The following is a 17,578-nucleotide window of genomic DNA, read 5'->3' on the forward strand; positions in this document are numbered from 1 at the left end:
GTAACTGCGCACTCTCATGCCATATCATGACATTTGATGAGCTTGCGTGCATTTTGTTATGTAAAATATCTCACTAGCTCTTCTCATAGCATGCCGCGTGAAGCGTGCAAGGTTCAAGGTCATCACCGAAGTGCACGTGCACATCTTGAAATGCTTTGAAACCACCTGGTATGCCATGCAATGTGTTTGGTAGTCTTCTATGTTGAAAGATTACTTTCGTGGCTGTAACTGATGCATGCTTATTAATCTGATCTGATACCAGTTAGTGACAGAACACAAACGATATTAGTTATGTTATTGCATTTTATGTTCCAAAATAAGGCTTCATAACATTAATCGCAGGAATGTTAATAAGCAAATTCAACGATGCATGTCACAATCTAGGGAACTGATTACCGAAGACAATCGGTTAATAGCCTATTCGCACTATTCCGGGACAGGACCATCCGGGACGTTTTGTTTTCCTCAACGGCCCGGAATAGTGCGAATAGGGTTTAAAGATTAAATGTATTGTCTATAAAATCGAAGGAAAAAAATTATTTTTCTATTTGCGCGTAGGGTCTAACATTTTCGGAAAATCAAATCGAAATTTCTTTGTATATTGTCAAAATGAAACATGTCAAGAATGTTTTATTAAATCGAAGCAGGGCTCTTGGGCTTTTTCGCCGAGCTCTTACCTCTTCGCAGTATGAGATAAAAAAAGATAAAGGCTTATAACTTCCAGAATTTTGTTCCGATAGGGTTGAAAATTTTCAAAATATTCTAAAAATGTTTTACTACAAGAAAATACAAAGAAAAAATGAATGATTTTTCAAGTGGGTTAGACCCTACCCGGTCCTAAATGACAATAATGTAAATACTTCGAGGTACATACATTAAATCTCGATGAGCATTTGAAAAGACCCAAGTACAAATGACAGTTTCTCTTTGTTTACTTTCTCTTTCAATTTTTACGGCATATTACAGTAATTCCCGAAAAATCCTGCGGTGTAGATCGAAAGTTATTGGTTTTAGTAACTATTCTATGTGAAGTGTTTGAAGGAAGGATTGTCGATTGGACCGTAATAATCAAAAGAGAAAGTGAACAAGGAGAAACTGTCATTTGCACTTGAGACCTATTCTAATGTTCGTCTTCAAATATTTTGGGTTGCCGCCTAGGCAGGCAAGTAGTATTTAATAATTCGGGAAAATAGAAAATCGAGATGCGAATGTCGTCTTCTAATCTTAGCCTCCCAAGTAACACACGTTATTACATTTCAATGGCAGTAACTTATATGAAACAAATTCATGGAACAAGTTAAAGACATTGCAACCTGCAATTTAACTGCTACGTAAACTGAAAAGCGTAAAAGGCGGAGCTTGTGCGACTTACCGAGGATGTCCAAACAAGTTCTCAGTAACGAATATTTGATTTGATCCACCGCGCACATTAGTCACAATGAAAAGGAAAATAGTTTGTGTCAAGTTTCAATTTGTTGATGTTCTTCCCATTTAACATCCGATGGCATCCGATAATCAGAACTAAAATATAGAATCCAATCTTGTTTAAACTCACTATATCTACTCAAAAGTTGTTCATTGTACATATTGAAAACCAACACGCCTTCTATATTTTGTGTTTTAGAACATCGACATACAAAATAATATTTTTGTCATATGAAATTTAGCGCTTAAAAGTCGAAATGTAATCAGATAGAGTCTTTTTAAGATAAATATTAGTATTTCGATTCTTGAAAGAATAACTGGAATCGGTTTGTTTGACCGTCTACTGATAAAAACTATCAATTGGAGAAGATTTGAGGTCGATTTAGAAAAATGTTTACGGTTTTTCGCCCTTTTCAGTGATGGTAGAAATTTTTTAACACATTTTATCCTATATTTCCGGATCCGGATGAAACTCAGGAATCCCATATAGGACCGCAGGACCTTTCATTTGAACGTAAGTTTGTGAAAATCGGTTGAGAAAAGTTAGAAAACATATTTTCATTTTTTCACAGTTTACCCCATAACTAAATGAAATTCAGGAATTTAGTATGGGACCTAAAGAGCTTTCATTTGTATCTAAGTTTGTGAAAATCGGTTCAGCCATCTCCGAAAAAAATTGAAGCACTTATTTTCACATTTTTTTGCACATTTTATCCCATAATTCCGGAAAAGAATAATATTCAGGAATTTTGTATGGAACCACAAGACCTTTCATTTGAATCTAAGTTTGTGAAAATCGGTTCAGCCATCTCCGAGAAAAGTTACATACACACACAGACATTTTGCGTACTCGACGAACTGAGTCGAATGGTAAATGACACTCGGCCCTCCGGGCCTCTGTTCAAAAATCGGTTTTCAACCTTTCTATATGAGATAGGCAAAAATGCTTTTTTTTTTAAATTTAATGAACATATCATTCACTGGTCTTAATGGTAGCCATTGGCATAAGTATTTTCCAAGCGTGACAAAGCGAACAAATATTTTCTCTCGAATTTACTTCCCAAAACGAAAAAAGTTTGATTCCCACATATACCAGTATGAGCGCAGAATTAACTATACCGAATTTCTTTAAACTGTATCATTTTTTACTTATTCTAATTATTGATTTAATATTATTGTCCGGGAAAATGTACGGAAGCTTTCAACCGACACTGTATTTGTATTTCTCTGTTGCATCACAGCGAATACGGTAACCGATATGAAATCATTATTTACCTTTGTCTTGTAGTGTGTCACTTTTTCATTGTCACATTTTGTCACGGTGACCAGTTGACGACCAAAACCTGTCAATGCGAACACGCCGTAAGAGTTAGATTACCGAAAAGTTACGTTGGAACTTATTGTAGCTGAGATGTGAATTCGTAACATTCACTCCGATTCTGCAATCCGATGGATTTGTGATACGAACGATTTTACTCTTTTCCGTTATTCCGTTCAATTTGTATGATTCGATCGGGGGCGGCCCGTTTGGCATAAGGTCATTTTTCATAATACCGTTTGGCATAACGCTATTTGGCATAATGGTTATTTGGCTTAACGGTTATTTGGCATAATGCCATTTGTCATAATAATAATTGGATTTGTAAATTTTCGTTTGCGTTTCGATCGAGTTATGTTGTGCAAGGAAAACTCGAACGAAATATGTGATTTTTGTATTCGGTCCGAATATTTCGATAATATTACGTGAAATAGCATTATTATTTTTTATTTTTAAAATTCTGTTGTAAATAGCAGACTGTCATTTTATATAAGCAACTCATTTAGTGCTAGCACAATCTTCTATTCGTCATAGATGATTCAGGTTGAGACGGCCGAAGGCCGCGAGTGCGCCGGCGACCCACCGTCGGAAGCGCCGGCCGCCTCTGTCTAGTTGCGGGCGTTTGCCCGGATTACCCAAAGCTAGGAGCTATCCCTTAGTTAAGTCCGAACGAGCGGCAGCGAGGTCGGACAGCAGGTCATTAAAAACGATGAGGCGTAGCCGCATTAGACCTTTCAAAATTGTAGTAAATTAGAACAATTTCTATTAAGCAGCATGTTCATCTGTTATGCCAAATGACTGTTATGCCAAATGATCATTATGCCAAATAATCATTATGCCAAATGTCGTTATGCCAAACGGTATTATGCCAAACGGCTTTATGCCAAACGTGGTTGCCCCGGGGGGGAACACTTAAAATTTCGAACACTAACAATCAAAGCTGTCAACACTACTTACACGTTCTATATTATTTATATTATTCATTTATTAGTAAACGAAACCGTCACACTTGTATAAACAAATTAGAACGATTTTAAACCGAACATAAGTAATACGCACGCAAGTCGATCGAGTGATGTTCGAAAATTTAACAACTCGAACGAATGATATTCGAGTTCATACCCAACTCGAACCGAATGCAGAATGGAAATTGCACATTCGATCGGAATATTTCGAATCGATCGACGTACAGAATAGGGGTGATTATTTTGACTTCATTGTCACCATCATAATATGACTTGTTTGGTCATGCGACCGTTATGCAGCATCTGTTTTATTTTATTTTTTTATGAACAAGTTACAGGTGCTACTTGGGCTAGTGCCTCTTGCAATGATCCAATACTCCATAATCTACATTTACTTGACCTTTTAAATAGTTTTTGGAATATTCAGTCCAGCTGTCGTCACTCTGGTTATAGACATTCTTAGTGATGTATTTTTTTTACTCGATTAATAAAAATAATCGATTAAAAGGCTAAAGTAATTGAGTATTTGTAATCGATTAACGACAGTGCCACTAATCGAGCTAATCGATTAATAGCAATCAATTAATCGAGATCTTCATCAGTTAGACTGTGAACCATTTTGCGGTTAATTTTAACTTTTGGTTGTAATCTGACACTTGAGTGATTATTTTGATATTGTCAAAAATAACCCTGTTCGAGAGCATGGTTATTTTTGACAGATCGATGGTTATTTTCCGACACTGAAAAAATCAACCAAAAGTTAAAGCTAACCGCGAAATGGTTCACAGCCTTAGTAAATAACATTTAGCCTTAGGCTGCAGACATAGTGGGCGCGAGAAGCGAAGCTGAGCTGTTGACTAACATTGGCAAATCAAAAGCGAGAATGATACTAACTAGTAGTTAATCAAAAGAACTCTTTTAGAGTACAAGGGAGAAATCGGCTCAACTTTCACTCTGACAGGGTCTCTCTGTTTTGCTATAAGTATGTTTCCTGCTTTTGTCAGCACCAAGCTCGGCTCAGCTTCTCGCGCTCACTCTGCCTAAGGCTAAACGTTGCTATGATGAGAGTTGCAGTTTCATCTGTCATAATTCAAGGAAATACGAAAGTCAATTTAAATAATGATTTTTGATCCATTCTGCCCACGGTTCAATATTCATACATTTTTCCATCCGTTTGATCATAGATTTTATTGAATTTTCAGACATTTCAACCACATTTTCTCATATTTTTTGCTTGCTGTATGATACACTAATGGTAAAGATTTGATATTCAACATAGATTTTCATTTGGCAGCTCTAATTCTATTTAGAATAATTTGGTCGATCAATTGCATTGATCGAATAATGTTTAATAGTAACAAAGACATCATATTAACAAGATATCCAGCTCTCACATTTCCCGAACAAATCATTGGCAACATCCTTTTTTCGCGAGCATGTCGCCCCCAGACGAGCCCGCATCGAATCTTATACATAGAAGTAGGGGAGAAAAATGTCAAATTCGTGCGCGCCAAAATAGCAGGGTTGCGCACCCATACAATTGACATGACATGTTGAATGTGATGCCGTGCGATGGCGTTGCTGAACTGAAGATTGACTTCGCTCCAAGCTGACAGGGTCTGATAGTAATCAATTACACTAATCGACTCCTCTTTTATTAATCGAACACCTAATAATCGAATAATACGAAAAATCAGACATCACTAGGCATTCCAATAGACGTTTCTCTGATCACAGTCCTACCACAAACGAATTTCCAGACATGACAGTCACAATCTTTTTTTGGCGCACATGTGCGGTCCTCCGTGAAACTGGCACCAATGCTGAGTTCCCATCACCACATTCATAATGCAAATGTCAAACCGTGAGAACCCCTTCGATTCGTTAGCTCATTTGTATAAATATATTGAGATTTCATGGCACATTTTGGTCGAAATAACAATGCAATTAATCTCGCGCTCCACCACCCGCATAGCGTTTTGGCTACCTGGGCAGCCATGGCCACCAGACGGCTACCAAAATTGATTCAGTGACGGTTGTCAAACCCAATTTGACAAAACAAAGTCGTCTGTATATAAGTTAGCCGAGCGTTTTCATCTTCTCACCTTTGCTGGAAATGTCAAAGATATCAATGTGGAAAATCCTGGTGGATACGGTTGTATCGTTTGAGTTGTATATCTGGCAGCGGTGAGGCAGTCGGTCACCAGAATGTCTGCCAGCCATATTTTTCCAGCTTACAGCGTTTAGTCAGCCATCTGGCAGCCATGCGTATGCGGGCAAGCGGTGAGTGCTGTCATTTTAAAAAGTACCGGGAACGAACAAGATTTTTTAAAAATATTTGTAAGCACATACATGTCTTTATTATTTATCTTTGATCCTACACTGAGGAAAAGGTTACTAAGACTTTCATAAGATAAGGCTTATGAACCAAGCAGAAATCAATTTCATTAAGAGGTAGATATTTAAAAAAAAAATGTCATAATTGTTTCTTATGATTTCATCATTGACAAAAATTGCGAACGAGGACGGAAGTTCCGATTCGAACTTTCCGGTTACTTGAAGACAGTCAAAATAAAAAAAGAATCAATCTCCTGCGCCAATAAACTAGCTGTGTCGAACTTAACAACGTCGAAATTGTTGATGTTTTCCGAAACCACCACCTTTTTATTATTCCAGAATTGAAACTGACTGTTGAAATTGACGTTGGAGTGAATTTTTCGGAGAAAAGCCATGCATTATAATATTTCATAACAACTGTGCAATCCATTTAGTTCTGTTTAAGAAAAAAAAATTTGTTTACTCAAGTCATGAAAACCACGAGCCGTTCAAATCATAAGACTGTTTATGAATATCTCGACCACTTTATGAAATTCATTTCTGCTTGGCTCATAAGCCTTAGTCTTATAAAACGCTTAGTTGCTTTTTCTTCGGTGTGGAATAAAGCGATCACGATGTATGCGTACCCGAGCACAATGGAAGTAGCAAGAAAATAACATATTTTGTTGTTTTATTTCAGTAACAAAGTTGGTAATGATTGAGGATCCGTTAGTAAGTAACAATATTGACAACAAAAATCGTATGAATCTCAACAATAAAATAACAAAAGTTGGTAAGTCTGTAACAAAAGAAATACAATTTCTGCTTTGTATATATATGCTACAGCCTGAAAGATAAAAATAACTCATTTTTTATTTATCGTTTTGAACTACAACTTTTTCGTTTGCATTTATATTCATGCAATGAACAAATATTTCAATGAAATATTTGTGATAATTGGAATTTTAAAACTTTAAATTTTAATGTAACTTTCTAAAGGCCTCTTATAAACATCGGTTTTGCAACATTAATTGGTTCTGATCAATAACGGAGCAACAATACAAGCACTTTAGGCTAGAAAATTTATCTTCTAAACCGTAGTGTGAATGACCAGCGAGTTAAAACCTTTATAATCGAAATCCGGTTCCGTTTTAGCAATTATTTTTTAGAATGTTAAAATACAAAACATGAAGGTAATTTTACTCTTATCAGCACTTACTAGGATCTCACTTACTTAATTTCCATTTTTACATCTACCAATTTGAATTCAATAATGCAAAATCCTAATTTATTAGAACCTGTCTGACAGGTATGACTTTTACCAAAGCACTAAGTGTGGTTCACTGTGCTTTGATGAAACCTAACTAATTCGAGAAAAAATGAATTTCCAAGTTCACAGACCATGTCAGTTAAATGAAAACTATTTTTGATTAACCGAAATCCAGTACTAACCACCAAAAATAAATTTAGTGTGTTGAATAGCTTATAAAACAGACATACATATAAAAGCCATTGAAAACACGAATGTCATGATAAATTTATTGATATTAGACGGAGAAATACAATTTTATTTTAAGCACAAACACTAGTACAGTTGACTACATTACCATTCGAAAATCCAACCCGATCAACTTTACTGGTAGATAACCTGCTGACCCGATTGGCCGGGTACACGAACGATTGTAGCCGTTTGTTGTATTGGTGCCATGTCCGGTATTTCTTGGGTCAACATTGGCAACGGTGGGTCACCCTGTAACCAATTGATCAACGTGTGCTCAGGAAACTTGGTGCATTTCAACTGGTCGGCAATCAAATTTTGCGAGAAATTAAGGTGGTTGTTGTACGCTTCGTTCTCTAGCGACTGCTCTTTCAACATCCGGTGGAGATCTTTCAATATGGCACTGCCCCACAACTGTACATGAATGTCTGGTATTTTCGAAGCAAGCTGCATAGCCGGTGTGACCATGTTCATGCTTTCCTTTGAGTTACCAATGCTGAGGAAAACGTGACTTAACAGTACAAGGGAACACGATGTTAACCGGTTCAAATCTTCGGCATTCGCCATTTTTAGGGTTTCGCGAAGAAAGCGTCTGTTTGTAGAAAGAATCATTAAAACAAATCCACTCACAAAATCACATATTCTACTTACTTTGCTTCATGAAAACTACTCTTATGAAACGCATTCAGTCCTTGCACGTAGTAGAAGCTTCCCATCAACGCCTGACTGTTGGAGCACTGCGAGTTTTCCTGCTGAACTTGTTCCAAAATCTGTCGCAAGTCGTGTTCGCGCTTCATTCGTAAATATACGATTGCTAGATTTAGATTGGCGAACAGTTTCAAATCTCTCTCGGTTGTATCCTGGATGCAACTGGTGAACTGCCTTTCGGCATGATCGAATAAACTAGCCGACATGGAATACAGTCCCAACAGACAGTGCAATTGTGCCGAATGCTTTTTAAGAAGGAACTTATTCGGAGATGAGAGACAGACATCTTTAGCCAGAGCAATCTCTTTTATGGCTAGCGATTTGTTTCCCATAACCAAACGGCACATGATTATGTGTTCTAACAAAATAATTTGAAACACTGCCAAAATAGGTTTGTTCTCCTGAGCTATAAACAACAAACAAGAACATGATTAGATTTGGATTTTTTTCAACAACGCAAACTTACACTTTAATTTCTCGATTTGAGTCAATGCCTTTTCCGTATATTTTTGAGCTTTGTCCATATAACCGGCCATCATCGAATGGGACACAGTGACCAAATAAACTAACACATAGAGCTGTTCTTTCGGCAACCACATGAACATTTCGGTGCTATTTTGCCCAAAGATTTGCTCATCTGAGGGCCAATTCGGTGCCATTATAGTCTGTATACTTTGCTGTAATTGCTTTAGACTAGTCTTTACAGTTTTAACTTGTCCCAGTTGCAAGAAGTGACAGACTTGAAGCACGAAAAAAAAAACCTTCAAATATTCCTTCAGATGAATATTCTGAACGGCGTTATCAATTATTGCCCCGGCTTGGTTCAGAATGGCCAGTACATCGCTACTCTTCCTTTCGATCATCATTATCATAGCCCGACTAAGCAGAAATAAAGATTTCAAATAGGTTGCATTAGATTCATCTGTCGATTCTACACCGACTGCGAGCAGTTCCGATGCCAATGCATACTCCTTATCAGTGGCATGAGTTTGCTGTAAATTGAACATAAAATTAAACTCAACATTTTGCTGCGACAAGATATGCACTTACTGCCAACTGGAAAAGTAATTTGCAATGCCAGTAAACATTATGTTGGGACAATTCTATAGCCTTCCGTAAGACCGGCTTTGCTAGTGAGCTCTGCTCTTGCTGCTGATAAAGCTGCGCCAATAAACTAGCTGTGTCGAATTTAACATCGTCGAAATTGTTGATGTTTTCCGAAAGCATCCAAGCCTGTTCCAAGTGGTTTCGAGCCAACTCGATATTCTTCGTGTACGCCAGCAGAATCTGACCCAACTGAAGATGCGTACGAGCCTCCACCTTCAGCGGCGGTTTGAACGTAAACAATGCCTGCAAACACTGAATACATTTTTTGATATTCGGGGGTGATGATGTTCGGAAATATTCTGCTAATCCCAACAGAGAAATGTAGCAAGCATCTTGAGAGGATGTCATCACTGCTACTTTAAACGTATGAAATAAGTATTATATTTTCTAAACTAGTGATGCAAAATAAAAGTTTCCACGACGCGTTCGGCTTGTTGTGACTATTCGGTACTAACATGTGATTAGGGCATATCGTGCGATATGCCCTTTTGAAAGTTACGAAAAATAATGCTCATTACCCATGTTTTAAACATGAAATTAAAGCATATTGCGCACAATTTCGTAGATTGGACTTCTATCTACGATATTATATCGATTATTGTGTAAATGAAGGTTGTAGAGCCGAACAATGAGCATTATATTTTGTAACATTCGCAAGGGCCTATCGTGCGATATGCCCTAATCACATGTTACTACCGAATTCAAAGTTGAGGCAGGGATGCCAGGTGTCATTTTTTAGATGATTACGCATGTTTTTTCAAAAGAACTCAACCGAACTCAACTGCTTTAGCTGATTCTAAAAAGTATGCAGCCGAAATGTTTAACACACAATATTACAGTAATTGCAACCTGTTCCTGTTGGTCATTTCAACTATGCACTCAAATAATAGTAGCGACCATGATATCAGATTATTCACCATCTGTATTGTAATAAGCACTTAAACAAAAAATCTTCTACTTGACTATACTATTTGTCTTTATGACTTTTCTGGCGTGGTAATTCTAGCAATCATTAAAATAAGAACGAAAAAGTCCCAATGACAATTACAAGTAAGGTGAAATTGAACTTTCGGTCACCAAAAAGTTGAGAAGTGATATAGTCATAAACTAACAGACAGGACACTCAAATTAGATTCTTCAACCATATAAACGGTCATTTCGAATATTCCTTTAGTTGGGATAGTACTCGCATATGTCATGATGGCGCCACGTTATCCTATCAAATACATCCTATCTGTCATCTAGACTGTGTTTATTTTTTTCATTTACCAACCGAGTTGCCATTCATACAGAATTACCTGTAATGTATTGATTTGTATACCTCCATGCGAATTTCATGCAGGATACAGATTTAATACATATCGCCAAAACTATATACAGAATTGTGCCTACTTCTCATCCTCCAACGCAATACAAAATCAAACCCGTTTTGTTACAATATTTATTTGCTTCTTATCTGCCGCTACTTAATTTCGGGTGAAAATTACCAAAACAATCAAAAATAATCTAGATGAACAACGTTGAGAAAAATAAATGTTTACCTTCCAACATCGCTAAAAAAGTATACGCTTATCAACGTAATCCTAGAGTGCCTATAACCAGAGTGACGACTTCACATCCCCATTAGCTTTACATTGAATTGACAGTTCATTTGCTCGTTTGGAACTGGTAGCTGTCATTCCAAACGAAAAGCACTCTGATTATAATCACTCTACGTAATCCAATAATTTATTGTGACGATTCATTATCAAATATTTTGATGAAATCAGGCAACCCTGCAAACAGCTGATCGGTTGACAAACGAGGGTAAACCAACTAGTAAAAAAACTTTTACGTAACACAAGGGGTGTACCGATAGTAAATAGTTCGCGCAGTACAATATAGGTGGAGCTAGTGCATCACGAAAAATTATTTTTATAAGAATTTACTCATACTGTCATGTCTGTTAGTCTGCGATATAGTTATGACTACCATGTGAGTAAGTTCTTCTTCAGAATATAATAATGTTACCATGAATAAACATATAGTTGGATAGAGATTGTCAAGTTTGAAAGCACTATACATATTGTTCATATCAACATAATTTATATAGAAAGAACATCGTCGTATGGTGTTTTTCAACCGACCATGTATTTTCTTAGTGCGACTATACAAATTTTCAATCAACGAGTCTGCTTTTTTTAGTGTCACATAAAGTTTCATTACAGCGGCAGATTTCATATTCTAACGATGAAATATCGATATCTTGTATTAGTGTTTAATTTTGTAATAAGGCGCAGTTGTACTTCAGCATTGGTATTGCAGGTGAGTAAATTTAATAAGAAATCATGATAAAGGAAAAAAATGTTACAGATTATTTCAAAACATGGAGAACTCGATTCGGAGCATCGTAAACACTTTGCATATGAATATCTCTAGCGGATATGCCGAAAAATTTGCTAAGTTATCCGTTAAGTTTCTGTGTAAATACTTCTATTAGTAATTTTTATATAACGTTTTTTTCTTCACTTTTATAGGAACAGTATTAATCCCCAAGAAATTCGCTGGTAAAAAAAACCCCGAACGATTTCATTACAGAAACATTAAAATGTTAAAAAGAGCAACAAATTTGTAGTACTCTTTTTATTGAACTTTAAATAACAAAGCAAAACAGATAGATCTGGCCGCACTGAATCTACCAATGAATGCCATTACACTATTCTGAGATTCTAGTTCCGGTCGAGAGAGTATGAGAGAGTGTGCGTGAGAGCTTGGAAACAAGTGTAGCATGATCGGAAAATCACTAAGAAGCCAGACCGGCATTGTATTGTTAATCAGCAACGCGTGCAGACGGGAAAAATCACACTCTAATAAAAGGACTTGGAAAGAATAGCATCGTGTTTTATTCTGCTACAACATCAGAAGTGGGATCTGAATCGATTATTGAAATTTCCGACCATGCGAATGTATTAGCTGAAGGCTGCGAGAAGGCCACGCTGGTTTTACGACTTTGCCTGTTCACCATCTTCGATTCAATGAGAGCTGCCGCCTGCCCTCGAGATGCTGGTATCCGCTGAAAGCAATTCCGAGAAATGCATTCCGGCGTCGTCAATACGATTGTTCCGATTATGATTCTACCTGAACACTGCGACACACACATGAGGCAAATAGTGTATTACGATTCCTGCAAAGCCGATTGTTCCGAGTGTTGAACCCAGTCTCGAGGCCGTCCGTCAGAAATTGATACTGAGAGGCCGCCGATATGTGAATAAGGCACGAGATTTCCGACGTCAGCATATTCCATAGGTGAAAGCAGTTCCTGTATTGTGAATCATCCGATTGTTCCTGTACTGAACACTTGTCTGCATATCATTTTGTTGTGAAGCCGTGTAGAGAGTTTCGTGATCACTCTCGAAAGTGGTTTGAGCATCCGCATCGATGCCAGACATCGATAAATTACGAAATACTACGTTCATCGCTGACAAATCAAAGAGCTAGAGTAATAAGACGAGGAAGTTCCGCTGGCGATCGATCAATCCAAATTTCAGCACAAGTGTTCCGCGAGTTTTCCCGAGTGGAGCCGGAGTTGATACAGTGCTAAGAAGATTCCGTTCTACATTGATATATTTGTTCCGGTGAGTGACGAATGATCTACGCTGCCATTGTTCCGGTGATGAACTCTGGATGGACATAGAGATTTTTCCGATCAACTCCGTCAAATCAATTATTCCGAGGAAGACTAGTAAGAGAATGTTCTGCTGATGAATAATAATCCGAATTTCAGCACCTTAAGTATTCCGGATAAAACCAGATACTGATGTTATATAAGTTTGTGACAAATTAGCAGTTAGTGACAAGTTTCTATGACGCTACTATGAAGTCACGCAGTTGACAAGTGATTTCTTCCGTGAGTCCCGTCTTCCGTTCGATTTTAGATGTATCGCCTTCGTTAATTTTAGTTCCGGTTTTCGTAGATTTTAATTCCGTCTTACGATATGATATAGCGTGACTAGTGTAGGTCGAACATTGATCCCGGAAGCTGAAGTGTTGGTTGATGATTATGTCACGGTACATATTTGACGTTTCCGATAGTGAAAGAAACCTGTACGACATTCAGCTATTGATATCGATGCTTTCATAAAATATGTTAAGTTGATTGTTCCGAGGGATGAGTTCAATCGTGGAACTTTCCTTTAGAACCGAAATTCTTAAACCGGTTTAAAAGTTGTGAAACTTCCGAAGTTTGTCTGGTAAGAGTCACTTTCTTATCTGTTGAAAAGTGCATCCGTTAAGTCCAGAATGAGTTAAATTTAAGATTACGAATTAAGTCAACTTTGATCATTGTATGTAAAGAACAGTGTGTCCTTGGACTCTGGTATGATACAAACTTGCTTCCGCAAGTATCGCTTTCTACTGTCAGGTCAGGTTCAATCATTGTACGTTAATAGAATCGCTTCGTGTCAAAGTGGCTTCTTCTGAAAGTTCCGTCTTCCGTTCAACTTCCGTAGTTGTGTTCCGTTTTATCTAATTCCGTCTTCCGTTCAACTTCCGTAGTTGGGTTCCGTTTTATATAATTCTGTCTTCCGACATGATCGGTTGTGACTGTTCCGAAGGTGAGAGCGTTGATTCAAAACTGCGAAAGCTGTATTCGTTGCATAATGTAGTCTTTTCGATAGTGATACAAAGGGTATGTACGACATTCCGAAAAAAACATATCCCGTTTAAGATCTGATGATTCATCGATTTTTCAAGTTAGATACGATACCTGTTGTGCCTGTATTATATTGTGCTATTCCGACCTTTTCTACCATTTGAGTTAAAGTGAAATCACATACTAGTTGTTGTCGATACCTTTATGAAATTCTTCCATTGGTATGGGGTAATCTTTGCTAATTATGTGGTCGGCTGAGGCCATCTCCGTGTCCTTCAGTCAGTACGTATCGTAGTGTAAAGCGAAAAGTTGTTTTCCGTTTGGTAGATTCCGGTGATTACGTTATGTTCTTCGATAGGTTAAGCTTAGATTTACACGAGGGTAGTGCGAAATATTGATATATCTGTTCTCATGCGTCCTCCGATTTGTTTCACTGTCAGCGTCTGCAGTAAATGTTAGTTGAATTAATGAATTTAAAATATGATACTAGTGGTTCCATTCACTCGAGCTCTGGTGAAATGTCATTTGTCGTGCTGGTTGGTACGTACGTCAAGGGATTAATACGAGTGAACTGACGGATAAGAGTAACATTTGATACGAGAAGAAGTGTAGTTATGTTTACTAACCCCGAGCAGATCGCGGGTAATCGATCTTTCTAATCCTTAGAATAAGTTATATGGATAAGTGCTGTGTGATTGGATGATCGGGACGATCAATAGTCAGAATGGCCGAGTTGTAGTACTCTTTTTATTGAACTTTAAATAACAAAGCAAAACAGATAGATCTGGCCGCACTGAATCTACCAATGAATGCCATTACACTATATTGAGATTCTAGTTCCGGTCGAGAGAGTATGAGAGAGTGTGCGTGAGAGCTTGGAAACAAGTGTAGCATGATCGGAAAATCACTAAGAAGCCAGACCGGCATTGTATTGTTAATCAGCAACGCGTGCAAACGGGAAAAATCACACTCTAATAAAAGGACTTGGAAAGAATAGCATCGTGTTTTATTCTGCTACAAATTGATGATTTTGAATGCTTACAAGCGTTCAGAAAGCTCTTGCGCTAACTAGTGAAGGTAAATTTATTATCATAGGAAAGTTGAAAGTAATGAAAATTCAAAATCAAAATCAACTGCTAGAAGTCGCTCGTTTCATTGCTCAGAATCAGCAATACTATTGTTAAATTTTTAAAATGGTATAAATAATGTTCATATATAATGTTAAATCAGTGAAAAATGTATGAGAAAAATAAAGCAGGTTTTCATGTATTCTTGTTATTTTGGCATCGAAATTTCAATAAATATAACTTTTGAACATATTTGCATGTTCGAATAATCTTCACCATTGTCAAATTAACCAGATTTCCGTGTTTCGAAAGAACCAGAAGTGAAATGTCAAAAATACCATGGCACTAGTTAAAACAATAAGTACAATGTAAAAATAAGATGCTTTCACGGTTATGCTTAATATTCCAATTGTAGTAGTTATTCATACTATATACAGTTCAATATTACTATTCTAGAGCCAAAACAATTCATAGTAAAAGTGAGCTTGCATATTGTTAACTTCATCTGATTTCATTGTGTGCTGAAAACCACTATACTCGTATGGTTTAACCGACGACACGACCTACCACTCGCCTATAAAAACTGTATCGTAAATTTAAGTACCCCTCAGTAACTGGTAATGTCAAAACGAAATTGATAGGAAAATTATTGAAACTGGCAACACAGGACGAAATCAGTTGATTTTGAATAACAGTTACCAGAACCTTGGTTACGTGTAGTTTATTTACAAAATATAATTTGTCCTTAAATAAATCGAACGCGATTTGTGCGAACCGGAAGAACAACGGTTGATTGGTTATGTATGATGTATGATGTGTATCTACCACCTATTGTAGCAAGACTGCTGTCGTTCGCACTGGGTCGTCCTTCCACCACAATTTGTTCTTGCACCGCTCACTGACCCTGATCTTCATACCACTCTATAAAGGGCCAAAACGGGAGGTGGCCGGCAAGCAATCGATTTCGCTTACACGTACCACTAGGAAATTGAGGATTCCCTTTCAATGGTATGCTCCTAAAAGTCAATTGCTGTACAAGCCATTGTAGTGGGGAATAACCCCAATAGGTGTGAAGAAGAGCCCGCCTAAATTTCACGAAATGTTAACGGCCAGGAGTTAGCGACTCTACTCTCCTTGTCCACTTCGCTTCCTTTAGGTGCCCTGTTGTTATATCCCGCTTCCCCATCATATAATATAATACAATGAACGTTATGTATTATTAATGTTAACGGCCTAGTTACCTGTATTCGGCGTCCTCTTGCTCTGCTTAATTTTATATATTGTGATCTTTTACCTTTTTCCCCATTGTATTTGTTTGTTCTTCTTGGGAACATGTGTCTCCTGTATTTTTTGTGCATGCAACAACCTTTTCTCTACGCCCCTTTTAGATGCTGAATTTGTTGTTGTCTTATTTTTCCTGAAATAGTTTCCAATGATATTATGATACATATAAAATTGGCTATGATAATTCCCCAAAGTGATGTTCTGCTTGTCTCACACCGTTACACTACCATCGAGCAAGATTGACTATTAGTATTTGATATCAACAATTGACATTGACAGTTGACAGTCGACATTGACAATACACATTGAATATATTTAATCCTTTATTTAACTCTTCTTATTTTTTTAATATTTTTGTTTATATTTTATTGATTCTTTCATCGATTATCTCAAGAGCAAGAGCAAGAGCATTTTTTAAATGTATTACCACAGACTAACAGACAGGACACTCAAATTAGATTCTTCAATCATTTTAACGGTCATTTCGAATATTCCTTTATTTGGGACAGTACTCACATGTGTCATGATGGCGCCACGTTACCCTATCAAAAACATCATGTCTGTCATCTAGACTGTGTTTATTTTTTTTATTTACCAACAGAGTTGCCATTCATACAGAATTACCTGTAATGTATTGATTTGTATACGTCCATGCGAATGTCGTGCAGGATACAGATTTAATACATATTGCCAAAACTATATACATAATTGTGCCTATTTCTCATCCTCCAACGCAAGACAAAATCGAACCCGTTTTGTTACAATATTTACTTGCTTCTGGTCTGCCGCCATCTAATTTCTGGTGAAAACTACCAACACAATAAAAAATAGTCTAGATGAACAACGTTGAGTCAAATAAATGGTTACCTTCCAACATCGCGAAAAAGTTAAATATATTATCAACGTAATCCAATAATTTATTGTGACGATTCATTTTCAAATATTTTGTTGAAATCAGGCATCCCTGCAACCAGCTGATCGGTGTTGACAAACGAGGGGAAACCAACTAGTAAGAAAACTTTTACATAACACAAGGGGTGTACAGATAGTAAATAGTTCGCGCAGTACAATATAGGTGTAGCTAGTGCATCACGAAAAATTATTTTTTATAAGAATTTACTCATACTGTCATGTCTGTTAGTCTGTGGTATTACTATAGTTTTCTATTTTTTTATTAAACTTTTTTTTCTCTTTTTTTTCTTTTTTTGTTTGTTTTTTTCTTTTTTTTTTGTTTTTTTTTTTCTTTGTTTTTTCTCCTTG

General features: G+C 37.0%; 1 protein-coding gene across 1 annotated transcript; it reads right to left on the reverse strand.

The window, feature by feature from the left end:
- Positions 1-7,527: 7,527 nt before the first annotated feature.
- Positions 7,528-9,850, reverse strand: LOC131431129 (MAU2 chromatid cohesion factor homolog). The gene is made up of 4 exons (XM_058596643.1): positions 9,281-9,850; positions 8,697-9,222; positions 8,174-8,636; positions 7,528-8,114 (listed from the first exon to the last, which is right to left on the reverse strand). The coding sequence occupies exons 1-4, from the start codon at positions 9,683-9,685 to the stop codon at positions 7,658-7,660; spliced, it is 1,851 nt and encodes a 616-aa protein (XP_058452626.1). The 5' UTR covers positions 9,686-9,850; the 3' UTR covers positions 7,528-7,657.
- Positions 9,851-17,578: the final 7,728 nt, after the last annotated feature.

This window comes from Malaya genurostris, chromosome 2, assembly GCF_030247185.1.
Source record: "Malaya genurostris strain Urasoe2022 chromosome 2, Malgen_1.1, whole genome shotgun sequence".
Lineage (NCBI taxonomy): Eukaryota > Metazoa > Arthropoda > Insecta > Diptera > Culicidae > Malaya > Malaya genurostris.